Genomic DNA, 16,919 nt, shown 5'->3' with positions numbered 1-16,919 from the left:
TTTTTAAATTGTCTTATAAATAGTTCCTTATGAATATGTTGAAAAATACAATAAAATAACTTTAAAATGAAAAGATATAATATATTTCACAATTATTGTATTGATAAAATTTGTTTTTGTCTCACAATTTAGTGAAGGTAATCATACCCTTTTAGATTCACAAACTTTTCATCCACTAATTTGCAATTAGTATCTCATTTATATAAGGCACAAAAAGTTTTTTTTTTTACCATTACGTTATAGTATATAATAATTATGCACGTGAGGGTTGTTTGGCAGTAAAGAAAATATTTTTAAAGAAGTAAACAATTTTCTTACTCCTCTTTGTATTTGACAAGTAATCAAAATATTTACATTCTAATAAAAATAATATGTTCGGAGCATAACTTATGAATGGAATTTAAGAGTGTAAAATATATTTAAATCTTACTTTTACTATTCAAAAGCATAGAAATTATGTCTGAAAAAATCTTCGACACAAATAACACATATCAAAGCAAATTAAAAAGGAGAAACTAAGTAATAAATATAACACAATAATATTGAAGGCATTCTAAAGCATATAGAGAAAAGAACAATAACCACAACAAAACAAAAGAATAGTCAACGTGCAATAAACTACATGTAGCAGCAAAAATCGAGGGAGAAAAAACTATGAAAATAATGTTAATATTATTGGAATGAAAGGAGAATAAGACGATACTTAACTATCTACTAATCCGATCTCCATAACTTTTTATCTAAGGCTATGTCCTCAATAAGCTAGAAATATGTCATATGTACGACTGACCTCTACTTTCTTCTAAAGCTCACCATAATCAACCTCACACAGTGACATAGATCATCACTAGGACATCGACATCCATTCTCTTCACATGATTGAATTATTTCAGTTTCGCTCCTCTCATTTAATCTACAATAAAATTCATCCCTACCTTGTCTCAAATATCTTCATTTCTAATCTTATCTCTTCTAGTATACCGACATATCATCTTCATGAGAGTCCTTAACTGATCATTTAAATATATATATTCCGCTTTACCAAACACAACCTTATTAATATTTTCTTGCTAATCCTTCCTTGTCAAATTTAACACTCCAACCTAATTTGATATTTCTTAAAAGCTCTTCTAAAATACATGTTTAATCATATGGCATACATATAAATATCAGTAACTTTAATCATTTCATGATCAATATATTATAAACAACTTATATTGATGATAATGTTCCATATCACACAGGTATGTGAACATGAGCTATAGGACTTGAACAATCCTCCTAGGTATGTGAACATGAGCTATAGGACTTGAACAATCCTCCTTACTTTAGCTGGCGGTTGAAGCTTATTTGGTTTTCATAAATAAGTATATCTATAAGCAAATAAATGCTGTAAGCATTGCCAAAGCAACTATAGATTCAATGTTCATTACAAAATCAACTTGTTTAATCTCTATATCCAGATTTGACTTCTAAATCTCAGATTTGGATTCTACTTCTCCCCTAATAGTTTCCAGTGTTTTCTTTCCTGCCAGATCTTCGAGTGTAAAACCTAAAGTATCAACACAGCCCTTTTTCACTTCCTCCCCGCGAGCAGCGAGGAAGTCTTCCACGCTACCAGGCTCACCAAACCACCCGAGACGATCAGCAATAAGGTGTATGTTTTTACAACCATCACATCTAGCCACCACAACACCTTTCTCGTATGACTCGCGACAAACTGTTTTCATGGTTCTGGTTTCACATACTGTGCAAGTGAAGATCATCATCAGGTCATGTCTTGGGGAGGTTTTAAGATTAGATTGCACAGTGTACTTGTATGTGGTCTCTTTCTTGATACTAGAAACAACTGCAGCAGCAGAATCGGTATTAGTATCTGGATCACAGTTTTTATTAGTTTCCCCTACTTCAACAGCCTGCTTGGTGATTCCTGCAACTGTTTGAAGACACCGTCTTGAAAATATATCGTTCATGCCAAAAGATGACCTTGAAGGAGAAACAGAACTCCATGGTAATCCTGGAAAAAGTAAGAAACGCGGTAGAATCATAGGAACAAGTTCTTCACAAAAGACAGGTGGAGACGCACAACGCAGAGTATTTATACTAATATTATAACAAAAACATCAAAAGGAAATTACACACAGCTGAGAATAACAAAACATATTATTTGAATTGTCAATTGCTTCTAAAATAAGAGAAGTTTGTCCGAAAGCCACCCTTCATTTTGAGTATTTGAATCCCATTCCATGATTTGAGACTTCCTTCAAGTCCATATAGTATTTTGAGACCTGCTGGATGTTAGGGATTTGAGGAGCTCAGGTGATTTTGAGGCAAGATCTCACATTTAAGCATGTTGCAGATTTTACTTTTTCTGGTGCAGCTGCGTTTCCAAGAGGGACCTCGTAATTGCGGACTTAGCCACTTGAGGGCCAGTGGCTTAGGTAAGAAGTGGTTGTTATTAAGGATTCTCAACATTCCAACACAGTTTTGGGAGACCGAAGTTATGGACAGGAAAGAGAATTGGCTAAGGAATGTCATATAACGTTGAGGAGACGATTATACGCTAACTTTAGCATCTAAATCATGGATTATGGGTAGAAATTGGATGATTTTGCCCTAGGTTTAAGGGAGGGGTAAATTGGGATTTGAATATCGATTCGAGGTCGGAACTGGGAAAGAAATAACAAAGCCAATGAAACAACCACTACTCAAACTTCAGAGTTCAGAGTCAACCTTTAAAAGCTTTAGTAAGAATTAAAACATGGACAATCTAAACAAAATGAGTTACAACTTCTCTACAATATTCAAGTTAGATAGTTTCAATGATGAAACTATTGAATTACTTCAATGTGTTAACTCACACAAATGCATCACATAATGTACCAATGATAAAAGTGCTGGTTGAGCAGCAAGCCCGGAGAGTCACAACGACGAGATTTTACATTCTTCCCTAAAACAGCCACATAGGAATCTCACTCATGGTAGTCGAACCACCCCAGGAACTCACTGTCTTCGAATTTAACCCTAGACATTTCAAATCCCTTTATGCTTAAATCAACCCTCTCAAATAACTTCCATTTCAGAAAGCTGATATTCGGATGTGTTCAGTATGAAAATAAGGCATAATTAGCAACCAAAACATTTCACAAAACTACTTCCTTCGCTTATGTTAATCTCCAATACTTCATTTGAAATTGTTTCCAAATTTTAGATATAGAAACATTTCAACACGAAATTATGTTCCTTTATACCAAAACACACTCGAAATTCAATTGACATATGCCTTCTTCACTTCCCCAAATTCACAACCTCAAATAACATAATAATAAAAACTCAAAAAGCATAAATTCAAATAATACACAGAGATTATAAATAGATCACAGTAAGAGATAACTCACTTCATTTACTACCATCCAACTACATACATCAAAATCAAAATCTTTGACCCTTTTTGCCTCTATACCTCACTAGCTTAGAAAAAAAAATTTAAAAAGGCATCTTTTAGGGTTTATACTTACTGCGTAAACATTGAATACAGAATGATAAAGCTTAGATTTTTACCACAAAAAAGACAAAATCCAAATTTGGGGCTCATTAACTCTCTGTGTGCAAAAGCTAGAGAGGAAGTATACCTTGAGCGATGTAGGTTTTGGTAGAGAGAAGACTCAGAATTCGCTTCTGAATTTGCCGCGCCGCCATGGATTTTCTTAGAGTATTATTGATTGAGGTATAGTTTTAAGAGAGAAATCTCAAATTATTTGATTAATTAAATTTAATTGTATCATAATTCATTATGTACTATATTAAAACGAAAAGTATATGGTTATTAATGAAGCGTTGAGAGAGTGTTAAAAATACTTTTGAATTTGACGAGATTTAAGAAAGTATTTTATTTGAATAGTGCATTTGTAAATAAATGAAACTAATAATTTACGTGTGTTTTTGTCTTTTTTTTTTATAATTTTAATTGTTTATTTTGCAATTTTATAAGTTATTTAAGAAATAATATTTAAATAGCACTTTATCATTAAATATTTGTAATAGTTATTAATGTATACTTTAGAGTTGAGTTTTTTTTAAAATGAATATTTAATGGTGAAAATAAATAGAAAATGGTAAGTTTTTTTTTTCAAATATTATAAAAAATTATAATTAAAAATAAAAAATTATTTTTTCGAATAAAAATGAAACGCAGGGAGAAAAAAAAAAGGAAAAGAGGCAAAAAAGTGTTCTTTGAAATATTGGAAATAAAATAAAAATGCATTAGGTTTGATAGAAGTTTATTAGAAATTAGTAATATTTTTAAAAAGAAAACATACATGTTTGATAAAATTTTAGTTATTTCTCCTTTTTACTATATTAATACTTTTTTACTACTTCTCTTTCGAGGTGGAGCAAACTTTCTCTTTCGACGTGGAACAAACGACTTCTACTTTTAAGTAAAAGTGAAGATCCTTTTACCTATTTCGCATTAACTCACCATTTAATAATTTGATTCAGAGGAATTCAAGAGTTCCTTTTACGCGCTACGCTATCATGTTCTGCTTCTTCGAAGGCAAACAATTATAGTTTAATTTGCTTAAATTTATATTTCAAAAATATCAACAAATGACATCAAAAGTAAGAAGTCCGTGCAACTTAACCTTTTATACCATGAAAAACTAGCAACACTAGAACTTTCAAGTGACATTTTGAAAAGATATTCCTCCAATATTGTTGGATAAATATTTTCAAACAAGTAGGTACAAATAAGAAATCATCTAAAAACTATACAAAACAGCTAAAAAGAACCAATGTTGATGAAAAATGTAATAACTAGTCCATATTTTACCTAAATGGAAGCTAAGAAAGATCAATATAGCAAGAAAAATGTGTTCTAAAACCATAGATGCAGGCAATTAGCAGTGCATATAGTTAAAATACAAAGCAATTTACTTATCTTACACAACATAATCGGGCACAGATCCGAGGCGTCTACGACTACAATCCCAGTGGCCAGTCCTATCCAAGTAGTGCTATCAACTTATAAAAAGTTCAAATTTCCTATTTGCAGTTAAAGCTTCTTATGTATATTATGATGAATTCGACAAAATAAATATACAGAGTTGGAGCTCTCCCAATTATATCGTGGCATATTAATTCAGAAGAAAAAACAAGCCATGGCATCCCTATATCATCTTCTTAAAACATAAGGAGGCTGTACCTATTTTAGATGGAGCCATACTTCAGCAGCTCCCATCTGAAGGGTCTGAACGAATAAAGAACCTCCGGTGAACTTTTGAATAGCAAAGCTACACAAACACATATAGCAGCAATTGCAACCATTGAAAGCATTGCCGGTTTGTATACAAGTGATGTTCCTGAGTTTCCATAAGATAATTTCTGCTTGCACTGTTTGCATTGTCGGTGAATTGGTTTCCCTAAAGACTTCTCAGTTTGAAAGCTAGTTACTTTTACTGACCTATGACCATCTGATAGTTTCTGCTTGAGATTGCTATCCAACAACGAACCAGGGATATCAAGAACAACATGTCCATCACCTGGTTTCTGATTGATTTTCTTCTGGACCATATGGACGTATGAGTAATGGCCTCGAAGGCATGCATAATCATTGGGTGTCAGTCCAGTACTGTCACGGGCACTTTTCCAAGCTTCAATTCCTACCTGAAGAAACAATCATAATTCGTCAGCTCCTTGAAAAACCTGCCTAACTCACTTCATTCCAAACGATGGAACCAGAAAATAAAACAAGGAAATATCTACAACATAGACATCCTTGTGTATATAAAATATACCAGAGTGCCTCTTATTCAGTAATTGAACATGTTGAGAATACATTAAGATTATAAAAGTGTGCTCTCTCTAATAGCTTAAGCTTTTAGATGAAAAGGTCACACTTCAACACGGCATCAAAAAGAATTTTTACGTGCTTGGCTCATGAAAAAGAATCACGGCCGCACTAGAGGGAACGTGTTGAGAATCTTACCACCACCCATTATTAAAAAGAATTTCCACAAGAATCAGCGCCGCACGTGAGTGGACGTGTTGAGAATACAATTGAATAATAAAAGTGTGCTCATTCTAATAGTTTAACCTTATAGATGAGATGGTCAAACATTTAAAAAGAACACTCATGACCATACAGAGACATATACTCAGAAAGCTAAAGCCTAAGAAAGAGCAGGTGCGGGAAAATACTCTTAACTGCAAAGTGTAGTCATAGTTTAGAAAAGAGAATACAGTTAAGTCCCTTATTCAGGGAAAGCAAGGATATCTTATGTACTAATAGGGGGTCATTTGGTTTACATGCTAGTTATGCAGGAATTATAATGTAGGAGTTGTTTGTACAGTATAGTAATAAATACATAATTACACGGTGGATAATAATGTAGGGATTGTAATATGATGAGTATTGATATCTGGAATGCTTTGTAAGGATTATCTACTCTAAAGGTATCTTTGTTTTCTTTGAACAGGTAAATAGTGATTATGTTGATACAGGAAAAATAGTCTAGCACTAAGTCCGAGCAAGCACAATTCACAGAGTTAGGAGTCATCCACAATTTAAGGGCATTTTTGTCTTCGTATTGCGAACAAGCGCATTCTTACTCCACATTCTAATCTCGTATAAAATAATACATAGATAATACTATTGCTTGATGCCTATTATTTAATATCATCAACTAAACACCGTGTTAGTTATTTAATACGTCTTTTTTATACAGCTAACCATATTCGTATTCCTATTCCCTTCTGGCTCTAATCAATCTACATATTTATAGTTGTACCAGTTTTCGTAATACCTCCAACCAAATGACCCCCAACTGCATGAGGGGTGTTTTTGCTCCTCAATTGTTAAGGCAATGATGATAAACCCAATTAGGTAACATCATACATCCTAATTAGCTAGTGAAGAGCATAAAAGGCCATGCATACTTCTTCTTAGAGGTTGAAACATACCAAAAGGTGCATCAAGCAGTGAATTTCGCAGCGGTTTCTTGGTTCAGGTGGTCAAGTCTCGCTACAGTTACCAAAGTACATATTGTCAGGGAGGGGCCACCCCGGATGGGAGTGCCAATATACCAACCCTGATAACAAGGAAAAGAGTGAAGGCTATTGCTGATCTTATCATGCTCCACAGTCCCACACACACACAAAACCACACCTCCTTTCGGTGGATTGAGAGGACTGTCTGTTTCCATTGCAAAAAAGCCAAATGCACATAATAGAAAAAGAAAAATATACCTCTCCTGGATCATCAATTAATGCATCCAAAATATTCTCATAGCCAGCAAGACTAGCAACAACATGAAGTGGAGTCAAACCCCCAGGACCCACTGTGTCAGGTCTAAATAAATAGCCACGATCATCTTGTTGAGTTTGTAGTCCTGATTTGTCAAAAGCTCCATGATGACGATATTTCAAGAGGACATCTATCATAGATCTGCACTTTCTCCTCACAGCTCGATGAAGGATGCCAACCTCCTGCAATGGAATGTCAAGCGATGACTGTTGTCCTACATCTACAACGCCATTGAAGAAGACATCCAACAGTTTCTTTACTACAGCACACCAGTCATGGTCAATGGAGAAATCTATAAGCCGATGGAATCTCTGAAAAGGGAAGAGATTCAAGCTGGCACCAGAACCCACTCTAAATTTCAAATGACATCTATGAAGCAGCCAACCCAGTTCATGTAAAAAGTCCAGCGCTTGGTCTCTGGCTTGAAATTCTTCAGTTCCTCGCAGAAAACCATCGTCCATTTTAGCAGCCTCAATAATGCTCTCCAATGTACGAATCTCAGAACAAACATCTTTCTCTGCAACTATAAATGGGAAGAAGTTGCTGCTAAGACCATGGTCCTCAATCTGTCAAAGATAATGAACCTACATTTCAGAAATAGAATAAAGTGTATCCAATATAGTCAATTTTATGCAGAAAAAGGAGATTGAGATATAACGTTTACTCAGACAATCTACTTTATCAGGTAACTACAGACGTGATCTGAAGTATGAACCAGAATCTGTGATCTTATGAAAAGCAACACATGGTAGTAACAGGGGGTCCAACCAAAAATGAGTATATAATAGTTTGCATGTTGCAATGAGGTAAAAACAAATAGATTTCCTTTTTCTTTTTTCCTGATAGGCAAATACATTCATATTTTATCAACCCAAGCCTAGGTTTACTGTGCACATAGAGACCAAAAGCTGATCCTTCTCCTTGAGTCTTCAATGAATTACGTATAACATAAAACTGAGAGTCATCAGCAAGCCAACGAGCATCAAATTCCATTCACAATAAACCGAACAGGATTGCTCCGGGATAGGGGGGAAAATAAGCATTAAGAAGAAAAAAAATCACCTCAATGAATCCTCTTCCAGTAGCATTTGGCACAGTACAAGGAAAACTAAGAGACTGGATCTCATTATAGTCCATACAAGAATCAGCTCCTACCATCACATCAGTACAATTCCCCTGAACTAGATATTTTCCTTCCATGGCACATAGAAACCTAAACGAGAGGTAGAGAAAAACCAAGAATCAATTAACTAGCTCAAGATACTCCAACCAGCTAAGCATAGAACAATAGGAAAAGGAGAATGCCTTTAGGATCATACGAATACCAAAGGTACCTTGTAGTGGGACGAGATAGGTTGAAGCCTTTGACCAAAAATTGAACTCTTTCAGAGGCACAAACTGCAATAGGTTTGATGATTGATATCCCACAGCTTCTATGGCTTGGCAAGGGAGTGTCCAGAACAACCTGCCCTGTGGTACAGAAACAAAGACTTGATGTTCATATCAGATGTGCAACTGTGGATAAAAGACATGACAGGAGAGAACATGGATCAGGAAAGGTTACAATGACAGAAGCAAATATACCATTAAACAAAAATGCCACTCGATCCTTCACCCTAGAATAAACCCATCCAGTTCGCCAAAATGAACCAGCGGATGCATTAAGAAGTTTCCTCAAACTAGAGTTAAGATCAGAATAAAGCTGCAAAAGGGAAAACAATTAGGTGCACCACTTGTTAAAATAAGAGCATAACAGAACACAAGGAAATGGTAAAGGAAACAAATAAGGAAAAGGAAAGAGCAGATGTGTGGCCTAAGTAAGTTTAATTTGCTAGTTTCATTTCATTAAAAGGTACTAGGGATAGCTTACAGAAAACACAACTTTACGGGACAACTAAAGCGATACCCTCATTTCAAGTATCATAAAAGTTAATCTCACACTCATTTTTAGCTTCCATTTAGCCAAAATATTGTCCACTCTGACCAACATGATTTCTCTTTCCTTTCCTTTTATTTTGAAACAACAAACCCAGATAGAACTTTTGTTGCTCCATTCTTCCTCTCAGGAAATGAAGTGATAGACTTCTAAGAAAAAAAAAAGCTACCTCCTCCCATATGGGTTTATCCATCCGAAGATATATTGTTAGTATGATACAACCAGGTCTAATATAGCTTTCAATATCTGTAGGACTGTGTGATAGCCAATCAAGAACCTGCAAATTGTCCAGGAATAGAGAAGGTTGGATTTAATATTGAGATGAAAGAAATATGAGAACACTTCCATAGAAGCATATTACAGCAAGAGTACAAAAATACCTGCTTCCGCAAGCCTGTGGGAATTTCACCAGGATCTTTCCCAAAAAGTTTAAAGACAATACGATCCGTTCGACTCTGAAAATTAGTCACAATCTTGTAGTTAAGAGACAAATAATCTATATACATTGATGTATCAAGTGTTAGCAATCAAACTCACTGAACATTTCTTCTCTGTATCTGACTAGCCCTACAGACACAAACAGCCTAGAGCAACCTAATGATAAAAACACATTGATTCAAACTCCAAGCTCAAATATGCCATTTAACATTGAGAAAAGGCTCATTTATGTCATCCGTTAAAAGTTTGCTCATATATGCCATTTCCGTTTTGAGTAAAGGCTCATCCATGCCATTAAAACATTATTTGTTCACTGAAATGGCATAGTTGAGCCAAACTTTAGATTCGATGGCATATTTGAGCCTTTTTCTTTATAATAAATGATTTAATCAATGATGTGACCAAATCATAATTGACCACGTGTAAACATTGGTTTTGCAAAACTGAAACTTTTTTTAGTTTATAAATAATGGCATGGATGAGTCTTTTTCCCAAACGGAAATTGCATAGACGAGCCAAACTTTAAACAGATGGCATAGATGAACCTTTTCTCAAAGGCATATTTGAGTCTTTCCCCTTTTTAGTTTTACCAAAAATACAACCAAGCCATTTATTTCTCAAAGAGAAAGGATTTTACTGCAAAACAGATATCTCATTGCCAGCAGTTCACGTGACAAAGAAACGGGACAATTGTATATCTTACAGGTAAATTTAGCAGCCTGTATGACAGACGACTGATAGAGCTCGGAAGAGCAAACTTACGGAACATTGTAGTGGTGGGAAAATACAGATTAAAGTTTGCTCAACACTGGAGGATCTTATGGAATGTGTCTATACAGCAGGTCAGATTGGATAAGTCAACATCCAATCTTACCATATTTCATGGAAGTAATGAATCCTAGTTAGGATTACAGGCAGCCAATTTTGAAGACACAGTGCAAGTGCTGATCGCTGAAAGTCTTATTAGACTACTTTACTTACTGGAAACAACAATGACAGAAGCCTGCTAGAGTCATGGTTTTCAATTTCAAGATATTTTATCAAAACTTGTCTTATTTATGTCTTGGGCTTCTTGAAAGCAAATTCGAAGCGAATCTTTGGTTTTTGGTTTTTGGATGTAACATTGCAGCACCATATTACTGCTGGTTCATCAATAAAACTAACCTTTCTGTCAAAACAAAAAGAAATGAATCTATCACAAATACTTATCATTCTATAACATGTTGTCCACCTTTTGTACGAATATATGGAGTGTAGCGCTCCAGAAAATTTAGAATACGCTTAAGCTCAAGTTGTGCTTAAATTGTCTGTTATATAAATGGTTCAGTGTATTGAAATGGTGGAAATATGATTGGTAGATTATTTGTAGATTATTTGTATGAAGTCTAAAGCAATCAGAGTTAATGGAACCTACGGAACAAGAAAATAGGAAAGCTACCAAGGGGCCAAAGATTCAAACAGGGTATTAGAACATACGGATTCAATGCCTAGAAACTACATTGACTGGTGTAGTTATGTAGTCTAATGGTCATTATGGAATGGTGTCTACTTTGTATTGCTAGCAAACCCCCACATAGAAACCATATGGCATTATGGTGAGACGGCTTAGCTGGTCAGGCATAGATTGAACACCATGATGTACATATGGCGGTTGTTCAGTTCAGGTAAGTGTTTGGGTGAGGCCTACTTCATGATCGTGGTGGCTAGTTTTTTATCATCTCTTTGGGAGGGAGGGGAGGGAGGGTTTGGAGCATTCTTTCATACGTGATGTCATAGAAGCTCGATAGACATAGTGGAATCAACTTATGTTTAGTCGCAGTGGGTTCAACTTATGCTTAGTGTCTTTTATTTAAGTCTCAGATCTTATGTATGAATGACTATGGTGTTCCATGATATTTCAAACATTTAGGCCATTGGTGCCAAGATGTGTGAAATGTGTTCATATTGTTATGATTTCTGTCCATGCATAGAATGTGGTAAGTCGGTTAATACTAAGATTAAGGTATCAGGTGTCGGTACCTTCCTTCAAATTTGGGGTGTGACAGCCCTCAATTCTGGACCATGTTAGAACATCCTCCTTGGACTAATTTTGTTTATAGCATTGTGATACTCAGAAATTTCAGACATAGCACCATAGGCCCTTCTGTTAACAAATCAATCCTAAAAACTTATCTAAGTGCAGTAAGATAACAAATCATTTCTCCTACCCAAAGAAAAAAACATGCAACAGACAAAAACGAATAATGTGGATATTACAGCTGCAAATATACTTCATAAAGAAAGGAGAGAAAACAGGAGAAAATTCTGAGAACTACCAGAACAAATTAGATGTTAAAGATCAGCACTCCAAATAAACATGTCTATTAGCTAAACAAATGCATACAAGCACAATGGTAAACACCAATAGAAAAACAAAAAAACACATACCTGAGCCTCTCCACTTGAACTAGATGGTGAAAGGGATGAGGTGGATCCTGAGTTCAAACTTGTTCTTGTGGAGCTTGACTTATGAGGGTCATGACTTATCCATAGAGGACAGCCAGAAGATGCAGCCCCTGGGTTTACAAAGACATCAGAATTCTGCAACTTTTGAATGCCACCTTGAGAATCATCATAGATGTTATTCAAATCGATATTTAGCTTCAACGGTGCAGATGTGGTGACTGAGGCATTTGCATTGATAGGTAAGCTCTCTTTTCTACAACACAGAGTCTCAGGCCGTAAAGCACAAAGATTTTGTGAAATTCCACGTTCAGCATCGCTCGTGCCCCTGTCCATTCTCTTCTCTTTCACTTCTGATGCAGGTATAGTCAAACAATTCGCATTAGGCCTAAGAGAGTCCTGCAAATTAATCCAATCAGAAGCTGAAGGGAGAAATGGTTCAATCTCAATGTTTGGATCTAGTGGATACCTCTTTTGGAGCCTCCATAGATGTCCCTGGGTTTTGCAGATCTGAAGGTGCAGGCAACAAGCCCGATGCGTTCCTCTCATTAGCTGCACCAGCCAGACTAGCTAAGTTTCTTAGCAGATGTGACAACAGATCCTGGTCTTTAGTTTGATCCGAGCTATTGACTGCATTTCACAATGAGAAAAAGCCATAAAGTAACTCATCCAATTCATTTAAACCAAAATCTCTAAATAAGTATCTATGTGCCTATACATGATCATGATTCTTGTGGAGCCCAAAAGCTTGTTGGAGAATAAACATGCCTAAACAGTTGTTTTAGTCCAAAAGTATTGATGGCTAAAGTTCCAGTAGAGAAGCATCAATAGATAATTTCCACCAAGATTATTTTAATGGCCATCAATTACTCAGCTGTTAATCCCTGACCTATGTTGCTAGGACTCTCCAAAAATGTTGCTGCACCTGTGTTGGATACTCCAAATATGCACCACTTTGGTGTATCTGACACGCACCCATCAATATTTTTGAAGAGTCCGAGCAACATAGTCCATGACTCAACGCCCAATGTCATCTGTAACCTTTAGATAAAACAGAACAGCTAAACTAGGTAGTAAGAACCTTTGCTAATGTTTCAGCCATTCAAACTTAATATAACTTATGCAAACAATTCTCCTGCCACCAAAAGCAATACCCAATATCAGTTAGATTTAACAACTGTTATTCCCAGAGACGAACTGCTGTTATGGAATAGACATCGTTGTATTCATCAAGTCGAAGTTATACCAGGCAAAGGAAAACTATACATTCTTTTCTTTCTCAGCCTCTTGCACCACATAAAGAATGGCACTCTAGCCATCTTGCACCACATAAAGAATAACACTCTAGCCAATTACCGTACAGTGAAAGAACTCACATCATTATGTAAATGATACCACCTTATTAATTTTCCCAACATCTTTTGTCATACAAAATGAATATATCGCAGGAAAACCATGGAATACATATAAGGACTTACACTGTACATTGGCCAGTATCCTCAGCAGACTAATTAATAAGTAGTTGCTACCCCCCTCATCATTCACGGAGGCTCCATTAGCTACATTTTCTGGATGTGTTTTCCTTCTTCGTTTGTTATGACCAGCTAAACGCCTACGACAGCTCCGCTTCCCCTCATCAAACTCTTCTAGAACATGAAACCTGCCGAAAGTAATCATAACAACCAAACCATGATCATTGTCCAGGAATATGTTACTAAATTTATCTCCTCTCTAAAAGATTAACCTATTAGATAAGATGGACACAAAATTTTAAAATATTATACTCAATGTAGTCTCACAAGGTGAGGTCACCCCTATCTTAGAAGTAGAGAGGTTGTTTCTAGAGACCCTTGGCTCAAGGAAAAATAATCCATAAAAAAGAAAGGAACTAAACACAGATAGTAACAGAAAAGAAACTACTCACAATACTACAATAACAATAATTGAGTACAAGGAACTAACTAAATCTTCCGCCATATGAAAAAGCAATATATCCAGTTTCTAAAGGTTCTAATTTTATTAGTATATTTAAACTGGTTCATAAACTAGAGATAACAACACAAATAGTTCATGAAAATGCAAAATGCTTACTAGAAAACTAACCTACTACACTGCTGACAGAAACGCTGCATAACATTCCCAACCAAAGCTTTTGCTGCTTTAGAATGCACCTCACACACTTTATGTCGTCGATGGTAATCTTTAGCACTGCTCAAATCAGCTCGACAGTCCTGCACTTGACAAACAGCACGATTCGATGAAACCCCACTAATTTTCGTCTTTTTACCATTCTTCCCTTCCCACTTTTCCACTTCCTCTTCCATCACAGGATACAACTGTTCACCAAGCTTCAAATTGAGGGATCCAGCTTCACCATTCTGCTCATCATCATCATCAATTACAATCGTCCGCCTCCTTTTCTCCAGTTCCTTCCTCCCTTTATCATTTCCTAATGTCAATTCACCTGCACCAGATGAAAAACCATTGAAGATTCCAGTAGCAGTTTCTGGAATCTCTGATCCTATAGGAAACAGCTGTTTACTTCTGCAATCTGATGGCAGAGAATTCAACGGTTCAGCAGTAAATCTATCACCATCCCACACCCAATCATTCGAATCCCACTCCCTACTCTTCTTCCCACTAACCTCCATATTTGACACAACTGGACCATGAAAATTACGAGCCTCCATCGACAGAAAACTCTCCCCTCATAAACACCCTTCACAAATTAAAGATGAAATATACATCAAGAACAAAAATTATTCAAAAATTCCACTCAGAAAAGTGAAATCAAGCTATATTTTAGCTTAAATTAACAGCAAACAAAACAACCCAGAAAAATAACCAAACCCCACACCAAAAAACACCCTTTTTCAGCTCAACTACATTTCTTACAATTCACCCAATCAACTATTTTCATTTCAGCACAAAACCAAAACCAAAAAAAAGCCGGAAAAACTGAAAGGTAAAAAGGGTTGTTGATGAATTCAAGTATACAGCAAAAAACTTTGAAGTAAGAGAGAGCTAATTAAGAAGACTGTTGACAGTACAATCTCTCTGAGAAGATGTGATCGGAAAACAGTAAAATCTCCGGGCAAATTTCGCCGGCAATATAGATGATTTATTATTATTAAAAAAAATATAGAAATATAGTGTGAGAGGAGATGAAGGGCTTGTTTGTTTTGTCACGTGAATTTTTAGTAACAATAAAACAAAAGTAAAATTGAACAAGTCATATACTCTTTCTTTCTTCGTTACATAATATTTGTCATGTTTCGTATTTTAATTAATATTTTAAAATATAACTTTACATATATATGATTTCAAATTAAAAAATTAAAATTCGAAATAAGTTATCTTAAAATTAATTATCTAAAAAATGTTATTCATCCTTAATATGAATAAAACCAACATTATAATCTCACGAAATAGGATCTGAAAGAGTAGGATATACGCATATCTTATCACTGTCTTAAACGTGTAGAGGTTGTTTCTGATAGACCCTCGACTCAAGAAAAAACAGTGATATGACAATAGCATAAGTGAAGACAATCATCACCGATTCACCGACAATCGGATAACTCATCTTAACCAACCGTTTAACTAAAAGGACAAAGAAACTACATAATTAGTAAAGATGAACAAACGAGATGATGTTTAACATATTAACTATCCTAATATGTGATTTCCATAACCTTCTATCTAAAATCATATTTTCAATAAGCTAAACTTGTGTTATATGTCCTTTGTATTCCGTAACTCTTTTTCAAGTCAATTTCATTTTTATATTATTCCTATAATATGAATTTCACTTTTACATTTCGATTTGATTTTACTTGTTATTTACTTTATTAATTACCAATAAAGTTTATTCCACAAGGCTAGTGTCACTTAGTAATTATTATTATCGTAGTTTAATGAGATTTTTTTTTATAAACAAAAAAGTACGAGAATGTCACACCTAAATAGGACCAATTATCTAGTGTAATTTTTTCTTAAAAAATTATGTCATAAGAAAATATATACTAGTTAATTAGTTAATATATTTATAATTTGTCTTAATTATAATTTGTGGTCTACTTTTAGTTATAATTATGCGACTCACCTTTTTTATTTTTTACAATTCGCACGTTTGTATATTTCAGAATTTGTATGACATAATTTGCAGAACTTTTGTATAATTCGTAATTTGTATAACTCTTTACGCTTTTAATGTTTGTAATTGCATAAATTCGTTGTTTCGAATTTATACAAAAATGATTGAATTATACAAATGTACCCATGAATCATATAAACCTGTGATTTATACAAATCTGCAAATTATATAAACGAGACAACTTAAACGATAGCTACAGCACGTAAATATACAAATTATATCTATAAAACATAATTAAATTTATTATAGTGATTATTTACGAGAGTTCATCTTCTTCTTTTTTTAATTCATTTTGTCACTATACTAAAATTTTCTTTTATAAAAAAACAATATATATATTATCTCATTTACACAATAAAAAAATTGTGATAAAAAGATTTAACTGGTCCTTCATTAAAACTTACTTTTTAATTAATTTATTTCTTATTAGGTGTTTGATATTTATACTACAGTTCAATTATTTTGAATTTACATCGGATAAGAATCATTTAGGAGTAACACTCCCTACAACGAAATTCATTATATTTATAACTAAAAATCGAAATATTTAATTTTTAAAAAAAAGTAACATTATCAGCTATATCACATCCTTAAATGATACATTAAAGTTACCTCATCATGCTAAGTCCAAATATATATGCATT

General features: G+C 34.6%; 2 protein-coding genes across 2 annotated transcripts; both read right to left on the bottom strand.

Annotated features, from left to right (window-relative positions):
* Positions 1–1,199: 1,199 nt before the first annotated feature.
* On the bottom strand, positions 1,200–3,871 carry LOC101267608 (uncharacterized). Its single transcript, XM_004239840.5, has 2 exons — positions 3,633–3,871; positions 1,200–2,017 (listed from the first exon to the last, which is right to left on the bottom strand). Exons 1-2 carry the CDS (start codon positions 3,697–3,699, stop codon positions 1,473–1,475), a joined length of 612 nt encoding a protein of 203 aa, XP_004239888.1. The 5' UTR covers positions 3,700–3,871; the 3' UTR covers positions 1,200–1,472.
* A 987-nt stretch (positions 3,872–4,858) lies between these two features.
* On the bottom strand, positions 4,859–15,350 carry LOC101267894 (squamosa promoter-binding-like protein 1). Its single transcript, XM_004239841.5, has 11 exons — positions 14,223–15,350; positions 13,598–13,779; positions 12,589–12,749; positions 12,105–12,518; positions 9,620–9,694; positions 9,409–9,516; positions 8,888–9,005; positions 8,638–8,773; positions 8,366–8,516; positions 7,246–7,869; positions 4,859–5,664 (listed from the first exon to the last, which is right to left on the bottom strand). Exons 1-11 carry the CDS (start codon positions 14,807–14,809, stop codon positions 5,209–5,211), a joined length of 3,012 nt encoding a protein of 1,003 aa, XP_004239889.1. The 5' UTR covers positions 14,810–15,350; the 3' UTR covers positions 4,859–5,208.
* Between the last annotated feature and the right edge of the window lie 1,569 nt (positions 15,351–16,919).

The sequence above is a fragment of the Solanum lycopersicum genome, chromosome 5, assembly GCF_036512215.1.
Source record: "Solanum lycopersicum chromosome 5, SLM_r2.1".
NCBI classification, from domain to species: domain Eukaryota; kingdom Viridiplantae; phylum Streptophyta; class Magnoliopsida; order Solanales; family Solanaceae; genus Solanum; species Solanum lycopersicum.
The sequence above is the reverse complement of the archived record's forward strand: the minus strand, read 5'-3'. Positions and strand labels throughout refer to the sequence as shown.